This window comes from Cucurbita moschata, unplaced genomic scaffold (genome assembly GCF_002738365.1).
Source record: "Cucurbita moschata cultivar Rifu unplaced genomic scaffold, Cmos_1.0 Cmo_Scf00012, whole genome shotgun sequence".
Classification (NCBI taxonomy): domain Eukaryota; kingdom Viridiplantae; phylum Streptophyta; class Magnoliopsida; order Cucurbitales; family Cucurbitaceae; genus Cucurbita; species Cucurbita moschata.
The window spans coordinates 5344365-5362956 of record NW_019268528.1 but is presented as its reverse complement, the minus strand read 5'-3'; the positions used below and the strand labels follow the sequence as shown (position 1 = coordinate 5362956).

Genomic DNA, 18592 nt, shown 5'->3' with positions numbered 1-18592 from the left:
CATTTTAATGTTTTTGCGTTTTATATTATTTTTTAAACAATATTATATAAAATTTGTACATAAATTGACATTTAGTCAAATATTTAGTTGGTAATTATGAATATTTCTTATTATTTTTAAATATATTATTAAGGGTGCTCACAACATTTGATGACTCCACAAGTTCGATCAACCCAACCCAATATGTAAGATTTGGACGTATTTGGATTTGTTTGAATTGGGTTAGATTCAAATAAATGAAAACTTTATATATTAGATTAATTTACGAGTTCCCTTAAAATTAAATGATGTCAAAACCAATACGAATTTATTGTTTATTTTTAAATACAAGCTTTTTTTTTTTCATGAAAAAATTATATATATACATATATTTAATTAATTTCATAACTATTTTTTATTATTTATTCTCCAATAAATTTTAAAAATAATTTTTAATCGTTGAAATATATTTTTTTAATATATGTATTGAAATTGAATTACAATATTAATTAAATATTTTAAAATAAAATAGATAAATGTTTTATAAACTAACATTTTTACTTTATTAAAATAAAAAAAATTGAATAAATGATGTGAACAACCCAAATCAACCCAATCAAAGTATTTATGGTTGGGCTAGATTGAGCTCATTATTTAACCCGTTTGTTTAGGTTGAATTCATTCTTTAATAAGAGTTGTTTGGTTTGAAAAAAATTTACAACAGAATTGAATTAGATCTTAAAAAATATTCTAATCAAGTCTTGAAGAATGTATCTCAGTTACGTTTAACTCTAAACAAGTATTTGGCATAGCTCGATACTCGGCTTCTACTGATGACCTGGATACATTGGTTTGCTTTTTAGACTTCCACGAAATAATTGAATTTTCCAAGAAAATCTAGAACCTAGAAATAGACCGTCTAGAAGTTCAACAACCACCCCGTTAGAATCGGAATATGTTTGTAATCTCAAGTTGCTTTTAGATGGTAGTAGAAGTCTTTGACCACGAGTAACTTTGATGTATCTCAGAACTCGAAGAGTTGCCTCCCATGTGGTTTTCTTGGTTCATGCATAAATTGACTAAGCATACGAATTGATACACTATGTCAGGCCTAGTAACAGTTAAATATATTAATCTGTCAATCAACTATCTGTATTTGCTTAGATGATTCAACTTCTCTATTAAAGAAAGTTTCAGATTTTGCTCCATAGGAAATTTTTCTGGACGTGCTCCTATAAAACCTATGTCTTGAAGAATGTCTAAATCATACTTTGTTTGAGACAAAAATTTCTTTTCTAGATTGAGAAAATTCAATACTTATGAATATTTCAAATTACTAAATCTTTGATGAGGAATTTCTCGAGTAAACAAGTCTTGAGATGTTGTTCTTTTAGATCATGTCTGTCAATAGAATATCATCAACATAAATAAGAACGACAATTTAAGAAGTACCTCTACTCTTACTAAATAAAGAATAATATGCTTTTAACTAAGTGTAGCGTGCATTTTGTACAGTGGTAGAAAATATGGAGAATCAATTGCGAGAAACCTGTTTTAACTCGTAAAGAGATTTATGTAGCCGACATACTATATTCTCTCCCTGTCGCGAAGACCTGGTGGTAAAAACATGTAGACTTCCTCATCTAGATTACCATGGAGAAAGGTATTTTAAATATCCAACTGATGAGTGAATCATTTTCGAGCAGCAGCAACCGAGCTTTATAATGTTCAACAGAACAACGAAGTGTAGTAAGTTTCGCTATAGGAGAAAATGTCTCTTTGTAATCAATACCTTCAACCTAAGTGTATACCTTTGCTACAAACTGAGCTTTATAACGTTCAACAGAACAATCAGAGTTGTATTTAATCTTGTACACCCAACAACAACCAATAGCTTTACGACCATGTGGTAGAGGAATGAAAGACCAAGTGTTATTACATTCCAAAACTGCAATTTAAGCATTCATAGCCTGCTGCCACAATGGATCGCAAGCTGCCTCATCATAGATTTTAGGTTCTGTCTGGGCTGTAATAAGAGCTTGAAAAGCACGTTGAGTAGGAGAAAAACGAGATTGATGAAGGGAATACTTAGTGCCAGTGCTGGGACTTGAGCTGGAGGTTAAATGATTGGTTGTAGAAGACATTTCATAATCATTATGCCAAGGTGGAGGCTATTTGGTACGAGTAGAACGTCGGAGTGGAACTGTTGTACCAGGTGAGATAATTGAGTGGTAAAATGGGAGTTGAAGGAGCTAATGTCAGAGTTTGTGAAGTCGATGAAAAAGGAAAATCATCTCCATAAAATTTAACATCAGGACTGATAAAGAATTTGTGAGATTGTATGTCATACAACTGGTAACCTTTTGACCACTAGGATATCCTATGAAAACACAAGGAATTGCCCGAGGTTCAATTTTTTGCTTAGAATTTACTACCGTTCAAAAAATTTTAAGATGATGAACTGTAGGTGGCCATTTGTAGAGTGCTTCGAAGGGTGTCTTGTTAGATAACAATAGTAATGATGTTCTATTTATAAGATAAACAGCACTTAAAATGCACTAACCCAAAAAATTAAGTGAAACCCGTGACTGAAAGAGAAGAAACCTAGCTACATTTAGGATATGATCACGATGCTTACATTCTACAACTCAATTTTGTTGTGGAGTATAGACACAAGTACGCTGTAATTCAATGTCACGAGAGTAAAAAATGATTGCAAATATAGAAACTCAGTCACAATGTCTGATCGTACTATCTTGATATTAGTGTTAAATTGGGTTTAAACGAATTTAACAAAGTTTATTACTAAATAATGTACCAAATCAAAGGCAGAATGTGTTGTTATTGAGCTTCTTGGAAAAGACAAGCTAGTTTATTGCTAACGGGCAAATACTAAAATTATGAGAAAAAGTAGCATAATTAAGAAGCAATTTAGCTATAAATTTAAAATGAGAAAATGAAGGATGACCTAGGCGTAAATGCAACAAATCAGATGAATGAGATACTTGATGAACGGAAGATTTGATTGGACATGAAAAAAAATATGATAGAGATCTCCAAATTGTTTACCCGAGCCAATCAGGATAGAAAGTGACACAACATTTCAAGTCATCGGTAAGTTTGCTGATGGACATCAAGTTTAAATTGAACGAACGTATACATAATAAAACATTGTTTAACTAAAAGTTAGGATTAAAGGAAACATTGCCCGAATGTGACACATGTGCTGTCACTACATTAGGCAAATTTATTGTATAAATGATTGCAGCCTTTGATTCATTCATAACATACCTTTGGACATATATGATTCATAGCTCCACTATCGAGAATCCCTGAACTAGAAGTCACAGAATTAATGGATAATGCAAATAGTGGAAACAAACCTGCAGCATTTGATGTAACTATCAGAATTACCAGAAGAACGATGATTGAGTGCAGATAAGAGTTGTGCTATCTATTGTAATTGTTCATAAGAAAATTTTGGAATGGAATTAGGTGACTACTCTTCTGTATTCAGTTGAGAAGCATCAACCATATTTGTAGATGATCGGTATCCACAATTGCTGCGTTGATTGACTTGTACTGCCTTTCCAGAATTATTTTTCTGTCGACATCGATCTTCTATATGTCCCCCCCTTTTATCACAAAATTGACAAAGAAACTTAAGAATTCGACACTCATCAATTGTATGACCAGTTCTATTGCAGTGTTCACATGATTTGTCTTTGGTGAATTTTGAATATGTTGTCTTCTTCTGCACTACTACTGCAATTGAGAAATTCTCAGTAAGTTCAGAAGTTACCTAAAGTTGCATCTCTTCTTGTACAAGTAATGTATAGGTTTGCCTCACATTAGGTAATAGTTAAATGTTGTGCAGTGCACTTCCAATTCATCCCAGAGTGCTTCGAGCTTGGTGAAATATGGTTCCATTGCTATCGACTTTTGTATTTGAAAAATTGCTGGAGCATTCTTTTGTGAGAATTGACGGTGAAAATCAACCCACACTTGATGAGTTGTCTTGGCGTGAATAATACCTTCAACGATATCTGTTTCAACTGAATGAGTTAACCAAGATAACATCACAGTGTTACACTAATTCCAGAGTTCAAATTCTTTTGAATTTGCATGTTGAGATGATTCTTCAATTGTGCCATCAATGAAGCCAATTTTCTTTTTGTCAACGAGAGCCATAACTGATTTACTCCCGGATGGTAATTTGTGCCATTTAATTTGATTGGAACGAGTGAATATCATGGCTCATGGCTGATCAGAGTGATGAATATAATAAGAATGTGTAAAATCAACCTCCGAAGTTTTAAAGCTAGATTTGACTGATTCTGCCATTAAAAAAAATAAAGAAAATTTTGATATTTAAGAACACCGTGCTCTGATACCATATTGAGGATGAGAAGCAGAAGTGGAATTGAAAGTACTATCTTCATTGATGTTCATAATGTTTAAATAGGATACAAGCTATCCACTCACTCCTAAAAATAAAAGAAAATGTATTACTAACCAAATCTCGAGAATAAAATAAAATATACAAAATATAAAGAATTAAGGTATTCAAACAACCAGACAAAGGTATTAAGGACTTATGGGGCTGGCTCGGATCTCTTTTTCCCGGTCAGCAGAGAGATAGTTGTAGAGGTGAATGAAGGAGTGTTTGAAGGAAAAGGGGCGAAGCTTTCTCTTTCTCTTCTCCTCTCTCTTCATTCTTTAACTGATCTTTCTCCTTTCTTGCTTCAGTCTTTCCTTCCCGGATTGGCCCCTCCTTCCTCGGGTGGAACTCCCGGTTGAGAAGTTAGGGAACAAGAGTTGTCACGATAGGAAAGAGAAATGACTAAAAGAGGCTGTGGCGAGACTCCTATTATTGCAGTTCTTTACCCAGCCGCCAGTCCTCCCTGTGTGGGAGGGGTCAAGCTTGGAGACTGATCATTCGTGGGATTACCCCTACCTCTTGATCTCAGTTGGGTTCGGGTGGGCTTGTTGGAGGTGCTGAGCATAACGAATCGAAACCAGAGACGGATCCAGCTAGCTTGCCTGCCAAGCCGATAGGCGAAGGGCCGAATCGTGCTGGATAGTCACCCGTCACACGGCTCTCAAACCAAAACTATGGTGGATCCCGGGAGACAAAGTCAAAGCGCTTGATCCTTTGCCCCATACTTTGAGATGATTTCAATATCCTAACAAATAATTATACTAATTTAAGGCTTTTGAAAAAAAAAGATCGGACAGGAAAAGGTAAGCATAAATGGAAAAATGTTATTTTTTAAATTTTTAAAAAACTTTTCACGGTTTTAATTCATTCTGAATTTCAAGATGGTTAAGAAAAAAAAAAATGACTAGAAAAAGTAAAAAAAAAATTAAGAAAAAATTTGGATTTTCAGACAAAATAATAATAAAACATTTTTAAAAAATTTTGTTTTAAAATGTTGGATCTTCACCAAAATTGAATATGTTCTAGAGAAGACATACCTCACCATATTCAACGGTCAGAATTCAAAATAGAGGTCGGTTGCACGCTGATCGGAGAAGATATTTTCGACGGAAGTTCTATAAAACTCAAACTCAAATTTACGATGATTCTAGAGGTTTCAAGGTTGGTTTAAGCTCCCTCGGTAAAGTTTGAAGTAAGGGGTTTCATTTAGAGCAAGAATCGAGCTAAGTCAAGCTTCCAGTTGCAAGTTATAAACCTTTGAGTTTTTGGGTTTCCTACTCTCAATTTTTTTTTAAATTCGAGAGCTATAGTCCAACATTTCACTTCAAACTTATTCATGCACCATTTAAACAATTGATGAAGGAATTGAGTGTTGAAGGAGTCTTAAAGACCAATTCCCACTTCTGGCCGCCATTAAAGAAGAATCTTGAAACTTGAAAATCCAATCCGAGTCTGTAAGCAAATTCATCGAGAGAGACCAATCCCTTTTGGATTTTGTACCTCTAAGGAACATTTTCGTATAAGACCACAAAAGTTAGTAAGTCCCAGAGCGTGCCCAATTGGAGATAGTCATTTTTGTGTAAGATTTACGGGTATGGATCGAATTCTCATTTACCGTCCGTTTTTCTTAAAATTGAGCCTTCATTTAGCTTAAGAGGATTAAGATCTCAATTTTAGAGCTATTTTAAAAAAAAATTCAAGTTTATAAGGCTATTTCCACCCTACTATTTTGGGGTTATTTTTCCAATTTTAAACTATAAGGGTTATTTTTCCAATTTTTCCTTGGGCACTTTCTATAATGAATTATAAGTCCAATACATTTACTAAAAACTTTAAAATTACTATTTTGCCATTCTTCTTATCTTTTAACCTAAGTTGGGATGTTACATGTTTACTCAACATTACTTCGATTCGTTTGAATAATAATTCTCTCAATAGGATCATATACTAATTGGATCTGTTCGAAGAATAATTCTCTCAAAAGAATCATATACTCAAAGAATCAGGCTTAACCAGACTTACTAAAAATGTAGGAGCAAAAGTAGAAATTCTGGTCTAAATTTATATTTATGATATAATATATATTATTATAGATTAAAGTTATAGAATTAGTTTAATATCAAGATCTAAACTCTTCATAGCTCAACAATGTGATTGGAGTAAACGAAGTGATGGGAAATTGGATCACAATTGGTCGTAGAGGGAGAAAGAGCGATGAAAGGGCACAATGATGGTGACCAAAGGAGAATCATTGAATGAACAAGATTTAGAAGGCGATGGGACTTTTTGGTTTACAAAATGTATGAGAGATAAACTCCCTCTCGGTTTCCGAAAAGAAAATTTGGAAGTCAATCTTCAACGCCGGGGACATAGCCGGCATCACCTGCGCCTATAAATGCACTTTCCTCCACGTTTCTCAGGCTCCACACCAGAGAGGGCTTGGATCTGATTCAGGAACACTCATTTGGAGACGACCATGTGTGGGATTTTCGCGTATTTGAATTACAATGTCCACAGAGACAGGCGTTTCATTCTTCAGGTCTTGTTCAATGGCCTCCGCCGTTTGGAGTACAGAGGCTACGATTCTGCCGGAATCTCTGTTGATTCTTCGCCCTTTTACTCTCAATTTAGTTCCGATCTCAACAATGCTCATTCCGTTCCTCCTCCTCCTCCCCTCGTCTTCCGTCAGGCTGGCAACATTGATTCCCTCGTCAAATCTGTTCACTCCGGTAATTCTTCTTCTACTTTTTTCTTTTGTCTCTCTGTTCTTTAATTAATGCCGGTTTTCTGAATTCGGATCTTCACCCTATTTGGTTCACGTTGAAACTTGCGAGAAGAGAGGGATTTGTTTGTCGTATTTTCATTCTTGAGTATCAATTAGCAGTTGATTGTGAGTAAACTGTTCGTAATTGGGTCGGATCATGGCCGGAAATGACAGCATGATCTCACATCACACACTTCTGGTTTGTGTTTGACACTCTGTTTTCACGAGGAGAAAGGACAATGCCAGAGCAAAACAGCTGTTTATGCTTTCGTTCCTTTGGTGATAGTTTATTGTGGTTGTACTACCTTTTTTGGAATTTTAGTCAAAGCTAATTGTGGCAGTGTAAAATTTTCAGAGGTTGAAACAATCAATTTGAATTTGGAAGAACAATTCTCTGTTCATGCTGGGATTGCACATACCCGTTGGGCTACCCATGGAGAGCCAGCTCCAAGGAATAGTCATCCTCAGACCTCTGGTCCTGAAAATGAATTTCTGGTTGTTCACAATGGAATTGTTACTAACTATGAGGTTTGTTTGAGAGATATCCAATACCTTTCTCTATTCATATTTTCTTATACAACCGATGTGAGTAGTGGATATTTGAACCTTTGACCTCAAGTAACGCTGTAAATGTTTTAAACACCGAGCTACACTCATGTTGAACTGTTCATAACGCTTCAAGTAGGGGATTTCGTGCAAGTAATGCATTTATCTTCAACTATTCATAACTCTCCAAGTAATATTTTAGTTTTATAATTTTGTTTGCTCCAATATTTGATTTTCTCTGCAATAGGTGCCCTTCTGTTTGACCTTCACTGACACTCTTATCTTCAGGTCTTAAAGGAAACTCTAGTCCGGCATGGTTTTGTTTTTGAATCTGATACCGACACGGAAGTAATTCCAAAGCTGGCAAAATTTATTTTTGACAATGCAACGGAAGGTATGATAAACTTTTGCTAAATACAGTTGCAGTTTACCAGAACATGTTATTTATTGATGCCATTAATTTTAAAGCAATAACTTGTTCATTTTTGTTGAGAGTTGAACAATTTTCTATTCACATACTGTGCCAAACTGCATTGACGAAGCCTAATTTGACATGAAATATCTTGTTATTAAAAAAGCCCTCGGTTACCTTCATACAATTTATCATAGTTGTCTGGTTCCCTCAGTTCCTATAACTTATTTTTGTAATTGGTATTTGTTCAGATGGAACAATTCTGCTGGATCATTGCGGTCTTTTACCTATTGAACTTTTATTAGAAACTGTAAAGACTTCTTTAGAGCAATTCCCACCAGCCACCTAGCTTCTTTGATGAGTAATTTAAATTTTTTATCTGCTTGTGTATTTTTAGTTGAAATGCCACCTGCCACGCATTCGCGTTATGGATGTTCTCATCTAAATAGTTTGTCTAGTGTTTATCAGAAAATCAAATTTCGGTTAATGAGGGATCATGTGAGTATGATCTTGTTTTACAGGTGGTCAGGCTGTCACATTTAGTCAAGTTGTGCTTGAAGTTATGAGGCATCTCGAAGGCGCTTATGCTCTTATTTTCAAAAGCAGACATTACCCAAATGAATTGATTGCTTGCAAACGTGGTAGTCCATTGATCCTTGGAGTTAAAGTAAGTTAAGAAGTGACTATATGCTCCTCCAACTCGGCAGGCCAAGTTTTTTTTTTGGAGTAGTTCGTCTTTTATATCTTTTACTTTCTCTTCTTTCCCATTTTCTTTGAAGTTAATCAAAGCATATGAATACTATGCTGAGGGTTTCATAAACATCCAAACGTTTTCTGATACTATTCTGATTATTATCCATCATGTCAATATTTGACATTGACTTTTGTAGGATAGCTCTTTGAAGTTAGTAAGAAAACAGTCTTTGGAAAATTTGAGGTCATGTTTTAAGTTATGATATTTGTTATGATTAGTATATGTATTCTTGTTTAATAACTAAAATGTTCCAAGATTCCGATGAGGATTGTCCTTGTCACATGGGAATGATACTTAGCAATGTAGACATCGTTCAAGTTTGAATTCCAGTAACCACATTTGATGTTGCGATTTTCCCTTTTGTGCTTAAAAATCTAACCAGAGAGAGACTCCATTCAAGTTCAAATTATGTTATGGTGAAATAACTTTTTCAATGAAACTTCAGTTCTGTGGCTTCTTATAATACTTTGTTTAACTTTGACTAATATACTCTTCACTTGTAAATGTCACCTTCCTTACCTCTAACTTCTCTCTTCCTCTTTTTTGTTTTTACTTCAATTCCTATGTTAGGATTTAGCTGAACCTACCTGCAATGGATCAGCAGCATTCAACGATGACAAGTTTCTTTCGAAAAATGGACACCCAAAAGAACTTTTCTTATCCAGCGATGCTAATGCCGTAGTTGAACATACAAAGAAAGCTTTGGTGATAGAGGATGGTGAAGTTGTTCATATCAAGGTTTTATTTTCTTTCATCTCTTTTCTCTTTTTCCACCTTAAGAACTTTTGTGTTGCAGCCATAATTAGCTGGGTTTACAACCCGTTCTTTCGAACTCTGCATTTTTCTTCATTTATTCTAGGCATTTACTTTTATAACTTTACATGTTGGTTTTGACTGATGAGATAGTTGTGTAAGCCTTGTTGAGAAACAAATCATTTACTGTGTAAGCCGTGTTGAGAAACAAATCATTAATTGTGTAAGCCTTGTTCTTATTGAGAAACAAATCGTTAATAGTATGAAGGGCGGATTAATCTTTTCCTATGCCAACTCATCACACCAAAATATGGAGTTGTTGATCAACTTTGGGGCATAGTTTGACATAGGATTTCTCTTCTTAAGCTTCAGAAGTAAAGCAAATTAATCTGATAATTGTTAGTTCAAATTACACAGAAAGTGTTAGTTTTGATTGTTATAAACAAAGGGATCTTATGTGGTTTTCCCTAGGATGGAGCTGTATCCATATTGAAGTTTGACAAGGAGAAGGGGAAAAGTTGTGGCTCTCTTTCTAGACCTGCATCGGTCCAACGTGCGCTATCTATTCTTGAAATGGAGGTTGAGCAAATAAATAAGGGAAATTATGAGCACTACATGCAGAAAGAAATTCACGAACAACCTGAATCTCTAACGACCACCATGAGGGGGAGGCTAATACGTCGGACTTCTTCTAAAGATAAAACTCTTCTTTTGGGTGGACTAAAGGATCACCTTAAAACAATAAGGCGAAGCAGGCGTATCGTTTTTGTCGGTTGTGGTACAAGCTATAATGCTGCTTTAGCTGCCAGGCCTATCCTTGAAGAACTATCTGGTACTGATTGTTAGATTGTAAGTAGAACTTTCAATAGTAAACATTGGTGGTTACTGAACTTTTCGTACTTCGCTTTCCTTGTCTGATGTAGGTGTTCCCGTTACAATGGAAATTGCTAGTGATCTCTTGGATCGCCAAGGGCCAATATACAGAGAAGATACGGCTGTTTTTGTCAGTCAATCTGGTGAAACTGCAGATACTTTACATGCCTTGGAGTATGCTTTAGAAAATGGAGCATTGTGCACTGGTATTACGAATACGGTTGGTAGTGCAATAGCCAGGAATACACATTGTGGAATTCATATAAATGCGGGTGCTGAGATTGGCGTTGCAAGTACAAAGGTGAGATTGGATTCACCCAACCTTTTTTTTCTTGATCTAATTTGATATTGATGGCCTTTGTTAACTTAGAAAACTTACAGGCATACACAAGTCAAATAGTTGTGATGGTCATGATGGCTCTTGCAATTGGTGGGGACTCAATCTCCCATCAAAGAAGAAGAGAGGCTATAATAGATGGCTTATTTGACTTGCCAAGTAAGTCTCGTTTTACTTAATTTATATTCCTTCTTCGTTTATTTATTTGCTTGGTTTTAAATCCTATTTTGGACTTTAAGCTCTATGTTTATTTTGTTTTAGTCTCTAAGCTTTCGAACGTTTTGTCTTAGTACTTTACTTTGCATAAAAGATCATTTGATCTTTTTGTAGAACCCAAAACCGACACATTTTATTCGTTTACTTGATTAATTGATATTTTCATGGATCAGTTTTTGACGTCGTGTAGTATGTCAAGTATCTCATGATTATGAAAATTTACTGCTGACCAAAATATATATATTTTGATAGGGACGAAAACCAAACCTTTAAAAGTTTTAAAACCAAAACGAAACGGGTTCGAAAATTCAAGGTCTGAAACAAGATGTAGACCTCATTTTTCTAATTTGTTTTTACCATTTTGATGTGAGCGTGCAGAAAGGGTTCTTGTTTAGGTAACAAAGGTCACAAGTTAAAGTTACTTTTGAAATTTATAATTGCAGACAAAGTGAGGGAAGTGCTGAAACTTGATCAGGAAATGAAGGATCTTGCGGAACTATTGATTGCCGAGCAGTCACTTCTTGTATTTGGGAGAGGATACAACTATGCTACAGCGCTTGAGGGTGCTTTGAAAGTAAAGGAAGTGGCCCTAATGCACAGTGAAGGATTGCTTGCCGGGGAAATGAAACACGGTCCTTTAGCATTGGTCGACGAAAACCTCCCAATCGTTGTCATTGCTACACGTGATGCTTGCTTCAGGTTTAATTCCTTGCTGCTGTAGACTTGTATAAATTTTCTGGGAACGTAGTTTACTGAGAAATCAATCTGTTAACAGCAAGCAGCAGTCTGTGATCCAACAACTTCATGCTCGCAAAGGTCGCCTCATAGTAATGTGTTCCAAAGGGGATGCTCAAAGTGTGTGCCCTGGAGATTCCTGTAGAGTAATAGAAGTTCCCCACGTCGAGGATTGCCTTCAACCCGTCATTAATATCATTCCATTACAGGTATTTATACTGACTTTTGTTGGTTACTCGATTGACCTGAAACGTAAAAACAAGCACAATAGTTCATTTATATACTAGTGAAATTTGAGTTAAAGGCTGATGGTTATATCATAAGTTCGTCCGATTTTATCTAATTGATCCTTAAACTTCTGATGTGATGTCTGATACGCCCTTATTAGATACTTTTTAAAATTTATGACTTGTTAGACGAGTTTGGAGACCTACTATTCACTAGGCATAAGAGTAAAGGGGGATCAAACTTATAAATTAACTAAGATTAATATGCTTCAAGAAATTTCAAAACAGAACTTAAATATCAAATAATCCTAATTCTAAATAGCATAATGTAACACTATAAAACACAGACTAGAAGATATGATAGTGAGTAAATTGAGATTTGGAATAGTTTTTGGTAGATATCCATGAATGATTAAAATGGCAGTATATTTGTGTTGGATTATGATATTCATTCCCCTGTTCTTTTCTGGTTGGTGCAGTTATTGGCATATCATCTCACTGTTCTTAGGGGATATAACTGTGACCAACCTAGGAATCTTGCCAAGAGTGTGACAACCGAGTAGTTCACTAGACCAGACCTGCATGCCTTCACAATATCCTTCTCCCTCCCACTCTTAGCCCCTCGTGTGGTTTCGACTTCTGTGTGCTACGCTGCTCAGCATCATCTCCTCATAGGTTGGAACTCTTGATCTTGTGTTGATATATGATTTTAACCGAGGCTGTGACTTGTTCTTTGTATGTTAGCAGATAATCGTGGGTGCTGGGCTTCCATAATTCTATTCATTTTGGAAGATGGTGTGTTTAGTTAACATTATCATGATATGTTTTACTGTGCTTCATTCTTATTTAACCATTCTTATTTCAACTTTTGGGAACCTTCTCTCTTCACCTATGTTTACCAAGTACTTATAAATTGTATGATACCTTTTAATTCTGTGTCTAATTCATTCACTATTTAATGTCCTTCAAAATTGATCTATTAGGTATAAATTTAATTTGGTCCAATGAAATTCTAAACTTTCAATTTTTTAGCTAATAAATGCACGAATTTAAAAAAAAAATCAAAAGCTTAGGAACTAAATTTACTAAATTTAGCTAGTTTAGGCACCAAATAAGTACCAAATTTAAAGTAATAGTGAAAATTTTTAATGTAAAAAAAAAAAAAAAAGTTTAAAATGCTAATTTATATAAAAAATATGAAAAGAAAGCTTTTGTAGTATTTTATGTTAAAAATTCAAAATATTTTTTTGTTAAACTAATATATGTATAATATAATATAATATAATAAATAATAATTATACCAAATTCTTAAAAATTAAAGGTTTAAAGATCCTAGAAGGAACATGTTTGTGGGCTATAATTTTAGTCGAATAGTGTGGCTTAGAAGAAGGAAGATTATAGAATGACATATGTATAGTGAGTTTATATATATATATAGGAGATGTTTACCCATTGTAGATGGATATATCTAACAAAGTTATATACGATACAATTAACAATATAAATACTCCACCATTGTTGTGAGAATGTACATTTTACATTATTTGTATTCTCTATTACTGTACATTCTTTGTGTTCATCCAGATCGAGTATGTGAGTTGTTGTACAATCTTAACAATCGGTATCAGAGCCAAACTAGATTCACCACGTTCTGTGAAAGACGGAAAGCTCAAAGATTGGAATCGAGAGGTTTGATGAATATAATTTTGGTTTTTGGAAGATGCATACTGAAGATTATTTGTACCATACAGATCTTCATGAACCCTTGTTCGGGGTGAAACCGAATACCATGACCATGGAGTAGTGGAAGCTCAAGGATCACCAGACTCTAGGATTGATCCGGTTGACGCTGTCTAGAAACGTGACGTTCAACATCATCAAGGAGAAGACAACGTTGGTTCTGTTGAAGGTGCTATCAATACAAAAAACTGTCGGTCATGAAAAAAGTGTATTTGATGCATAAATTGTTCGGTCCATAAATGTCTGGAGGTGGATTTGTTGCAAATCTTTAGATCTTTGAATATAAGGATTGATAAAAATATTAAAAACCTATGACTTATGATGTTAAAAAATTGCGACGATGATTTCGCGACACACGCATGAACATGACCTAATTCCATATGCAGGCAACCAAAACAACCAAGTAAAGTGCGAATGCAGGTGCCTCTAAGTAATGAGAAGCTTTTTCTTCTGTGATACGTTTTTTCTAGCCCATTCTTAAAAAAACATCTCTTCTCGAAAGTTTGAAAAAGTCGTGCACTTTGTTGTCTTGCCCTGCAAGACGTTTTCTATTGCTTTATTCCTCTTCCTTGCATAAGACCAGTATGCTTCAAATCTTGCTTCGTTGGTTTCACATAAGCTAAGCAAGTTTTCTTGTCTTTCCAGCATTTGATCAATACCTAATGCTAGACCTCCACTCTTCCTCGAGTTGCTGTTTCAGTTGTCCTTTACGCCCTTCGGCTATTTCTCTATTTGAGGGAAAAAGTAGCTACCATTTCACTTTTCCTTAACATGTTTTGTGAGGGAACCCAAAAAGAGCTGCCGATTCTAATTACCATACATGTACCATCCATATTAGATCTGACCAATTGCCCATCCTACCTCTTTGACAGTCCATGTAAAGCCATGTACCGCCACGTGGCCTTCTTCAACCTCTGAATCCATTTCTCAAAAACCTGATTCCCCTCATTCTTCTTCTTCAATTTCCACCATGATCCTCTCTATCTCTTCCCCTTTCTCACTCCTCTCTTTCATCCTATTCTTCGCCTCTCCTCTCATCGCCGCTCCTGAGCCAGCCACCATCTACGATCATCTGCATCGTCATGGCCTCCCCATTGGCCTCCTCCCCAAGAACATTACCAGATTCTCAATCGACTCTTCCACCGGCCGTTTTCAGGTCTTCCTCGACCAGCCCTGCAATGCCAAGTTCGAGAATGAGGTTCACTATGATTTCAACGTCTCCGGCAGGCTCGCCTACGGCCAGATCGCTGAATTGGCTGGAATTTCTTCGCAGGAGCTCTTTCTTTGGTTTCCTGTTAAGGGAATTCGTGTCGATTTGCACACCTCTGGTGTAATACATTTCGACGTCGGCGTTGTTGACAAACAGTTCTCTCTTTCTCTGTTTGAGTCCCCGCCTGATTGCACTGCGGCTGATCCGGTTGATCAATCCGTCGCGTTGGATGGAGTTTCTCTCGGTTTGGATGGGGCGTTTTCATGGTACGTTGGAGCTATTGTTTTTGCTGGTTCATCATCTATTTTACTTGTACCGAATTGATATATATGGTGCGATAGTAATTATGATGATGTTGATATCTTTGGTTAGATTTTTGCGTTGTTTTGGGAAATATTGTTGTTCATTGTGGATCAGGAAGCATTGGTATTATACTTCACATAGGGCAGGCATGTTGTGCTAGTTATCATTACGATAAAATCCATGTTCTGATTTGCTTTGCTATATTGTAGAACTGGGATATTTGTTGATTCCTGTTCTTCAAAATTTTATAGAAAGATATGGTCAGGGAATATTACTCCTCTTTAGTTCATTGTTTTCCTACCTGCCAGTCAAAAATTAGTATTAGATTAATGTTTTGTGGTGGAAACATGCAGTTTTTGCTGATTTAGAAGAAATCATTGGAGAGGAATGTAAAATTTGCGATAGAATTTGAAGTTGTAGAGACGTGGTAATGGAGTGAATATTCTGGACATTGAATTAATGCTATCTCTGTTTTTCTTTGAAGAATAACGTGTTCATTGTGGCTGTATTGTTGGTCGAGCCATATCTTATTGCATTCTTGTGTTTGTTCTCTCCGAGTGAGTGATGTGTGCGGATAGCATTCTGAAAGTTGAATACATTGTCATGTCTATTATTGTAAGTTGCAAAGATTGGCACTGATTAAGGGAATTATTGAAGGAGACTGCCTTAATGTAGTTGTCTACATGTTAACTAATACCATTATAATAGCCCAAGTCTACCGATGGCAAATATTGTCCTCTTTGGGCTTCCCCTCAAGGTTTTTAAAACGCGTCTGCTAGGAAGAGGTTTTCACACCCTTATAAATAATACTTCATTCTCCCCAACCGATGTGGGATCTCACAATCCAGCGTCCTCGCTGGCACTCGTTCCCTTCTCCAATCGATGTGGGATCCCCCAATCCACCCTCTTTCGGAACCTAGTGTCCTTGCTGGCACACCGCCTCGTATCCACCTCTTTCAAGGCTTAGCCTCCTCGTTGGCACATCGCCCAATGTCTAGTTCTGATTTCATTTGTAATATGGTAATTTCTCCTTCCCACCCCAAATGGTGCAAAATTACTAGTCACCTTGGGTAACCTCCTTGAATAATTAAGATTTTATGCATTCTCACATCTTTGGAATCAACTTATATCAATAAGATGAGTATTCATGTTTAAACTCTAACCTTCATGATTTTTATTCAAGTTACAATGCATTTTTCTTTGATATTTCACCAGACTGCTTTGCATTCGTCAGAATTTTATATTATTATATGGACGTTCTTCATAATCTAGCCATAGTTACAAGTCATATGTTTTTAATAAGAGGTTGCATCTTTGGATTGCCAATAATTTCAGAATGAAGCACAGAATCTTCAGCTTGAAGACGGGGAACTAAGGGCAACATCATAGATTTAGCAATAAAGAAATATCGTGGCAAGAGTCTGGCTTTGGTGGCCTGGTAAATTTTCTCTACTACTTGTGGACTGCTTTTATTTTGTATAGTCTTTGTTTCCTGATAGTCCTGTCTGATGGGGAAAGGAGGCTAAAATAGCTCACAGAAGTATTTAGCCTCCAATCCTTCCAAGTAGAATTCTGAATTTGAGGGAGGGAGATTGTTGTAGAAATATTTAGCCTCCAATCCTTCAAATCTATACTATTATCTGAGTTTAAGTGAGGGGGTTGTTGCAAGTTTCTTTTTAATCGCTCTATGAAGTATATTACTGGTTCTGGCTGTGATTGGTTTTGGCTACTCGCATAAAGAAGTGTTGTTTTTGTTGTCTTGCCCTTATAGCCATAAAAGCTTTGCTTGTAAATGCACATTGCAAAAGTGATCTTTTAGTAGCTAAAGAGGATTCACATGTATCTTATATAGCTGACATTTTCATTCATTTGATGTTTAGATATAGATTCATATTATTCTTCAATTACCATTCACATGTGTTTGTATTATGAAGCTTAAAGACATAATTTTGTAGGAAAAAAGGAAAAGGAATCGTATTCAGGTGCAAGAACCAATCGATGAAGATGAAGAAAAAGGCTATTCAATTGGCATGAATAAGGTATAGGATGATGGGTACAATAATTTACTTGTTGACCAATTTTATTATAGTTATTTCAAATGTCTTGTGGTTCTTTTCTTGTCTTCAAAACTCTTTTACTTTTCCATTCCAGCCACGCTCGGTTGATTGACGCTCTTCTAGGCTTATCTTGCATATAAATTCTCGGGTCCCAAGTCCCAAATCCTGCATCCGTTGAGAACATTTCAATTTTGACTTAGACAAAATTGCAAGTACGAGAACATGTATAATATATATATATATAAAACATAAAAGGCAATTATCAAAGGTTTACTTACAGTGTAGAACACAATTTTGAGGCATTCAATCAGAAATTACAGGATCGATGATCTCAATGAGTACAGTCTCCATTTTGTGACTGATTATTATTAACCGTTACAATTAAAGTTTGACTGACTAAATCCATCCATTTCTATAATGTATTATAGAAATTGCACAAGAAAAAATTGTGAAGAAAAAATTGCACAAGAAAACTTGTGAAGAAAAAATTGCACAAGAAAAAGTGTGGCTAGATATGACAAAGTGGGTTGTATTAATAGTGTTGCTAGATATGACACGTATCCTAGGAAATACTTATGGCCAACTTATTATCCTAACATGTCTTGTAATCCTAGATATTCTAGATGACACTTAAGAATTTCAGTTATTATCCTAACATATTTTGTAATCCTAGATATTCTAGATGACACTTAAAAATTTTAGTTTAGAGAGTGTTTTTGTGTAGATCAAAATGATTGTTATCAAAAGTCATCTTAGTCACTACTACGATACTTTCTCTTTATATAGTTTCCTAGACATTAATGTCTTCTAATTTTTCTAATTTTTCTAATATTAGTTTTTGCATCACTATTATCATAAAAAAAAAAAAAAATAAATAATAGACTAAATCACATTGGAAATGAAACATCTTCCAAATATTTAAAGAACTATTATAGTCACATAAAAGTTTAGTGTATCATGTAAATATAAAATTCTTACCTCCATATACACGAAATTTGTAATAACCCGACTTTTCATATACATACGGATCGAAATGTCATTTAACATATTAAAATACATTTTAGAAAATCATGGTGAGAGTACCCCTTTCTAAAAGAATTTTAAAAAAACATGCAATTTAACGAAGTAGTTCATCGACAAGAAATTCAAGGGAAAACGACATAAAACCAAAGTTCCCTAGTTACCATAACCAATAAGTGTCTTAACAAAATTCAAATTTACTTTGATGCAAAAACGTCTTAAATA

At 35.2% G+C, this 18592-nt stretch overlaps 2 protein-coding genes across 3 annotated transcripts; both read left to right on the top strand.

Moving 5' to 3' along the window:
• Positions 1-6534: 6534 nt before the first annotated feature.
• On the top strand, positions 6535-12971 carry LOC111450494 (glutamine--fructose-6-phosphate aminotransferase [isomerizing] 2). Of its 2 annotated transcripts, XM_023090672.1 has the most exons (12): positions 6897-7149; positions 7540-7712; positions 8019-8124; positions 8664-8809; positions 9467-9634; positions 10121-10481; positions 10573-10823; positions 10904-11018; positions 11519-11774; positions 11851-12019; positions 12517-12712; positions 12785-12970. In XM_023090672.1, the coding sequence occupies exons 1-11, from the start codon at positions 6897-6899 to the stop codon at positions 12598-12600; spliced, it is 2082 nt and encodes a 693-aa protein (XP_022946440.1). In that variant the 3' UTR covers positions 12601-12712; positions 12785-12970. The 2 variants fall into 2 exon arrangements, with proteins under 2 accessions (XP_022946438.1, XP_022946440.1); XM_023090670.1 differs by having other exon boundaries at positions 6535-7149; positions 12517-12971.
• Positions 12972-14305: 1334 nt separating this feature from the next.
• LOC111450229 lies at positions 14306-17137 on the top strand. The gene is made up of 3 exons (XM_023090243.1): positions 14306-14359; positions 14661-15253; positions 16626-17137. Coding segments are annotated over exons 2-3 (507 nt in total). The 5' UTR covers positions 14306-14359; positions 14661-14747; the 3' UTR covers positions 16627-17137.
• Positions 17138-18592: the final 1455 nt, after the last annotated feature.

What these genes read in the sequence shown, in the direction of transcription:
- LOC111450494 (XM_023090670.1), top strand. Translation starts at nt 6,897, where the DNA reads ATGTGTGGGATTTTCGCGTATTTGAATTACAATGTCCACAGAGACAGG. An exon ending in TTGGCGTTGCAAGTACAAAG is followed by an intron (nt 10,824 to 10,903) that starts GTGAGATTGGAT and finishes GAAAACTTACAG; the next exon opens with GCATACACAAGTCAAATAGT. An exon ending in TGGCTTATTTGACTTGCCAA is followed by an intron (nt 11,019 to 11,518) that starts GTAAGTCTCGTT and finishes TTATAATTGCAG; the next exon opens with ACAAAGTGAGGGAAGTGCTG.
- LOC111450229 (XM_023090243.1), top strand. Translation starts at nt 14,748, where the DNA reads ATGATCCTCTCTATCTCTTCCCCTTTCTCACTCCTCTCTTTCATCCTA.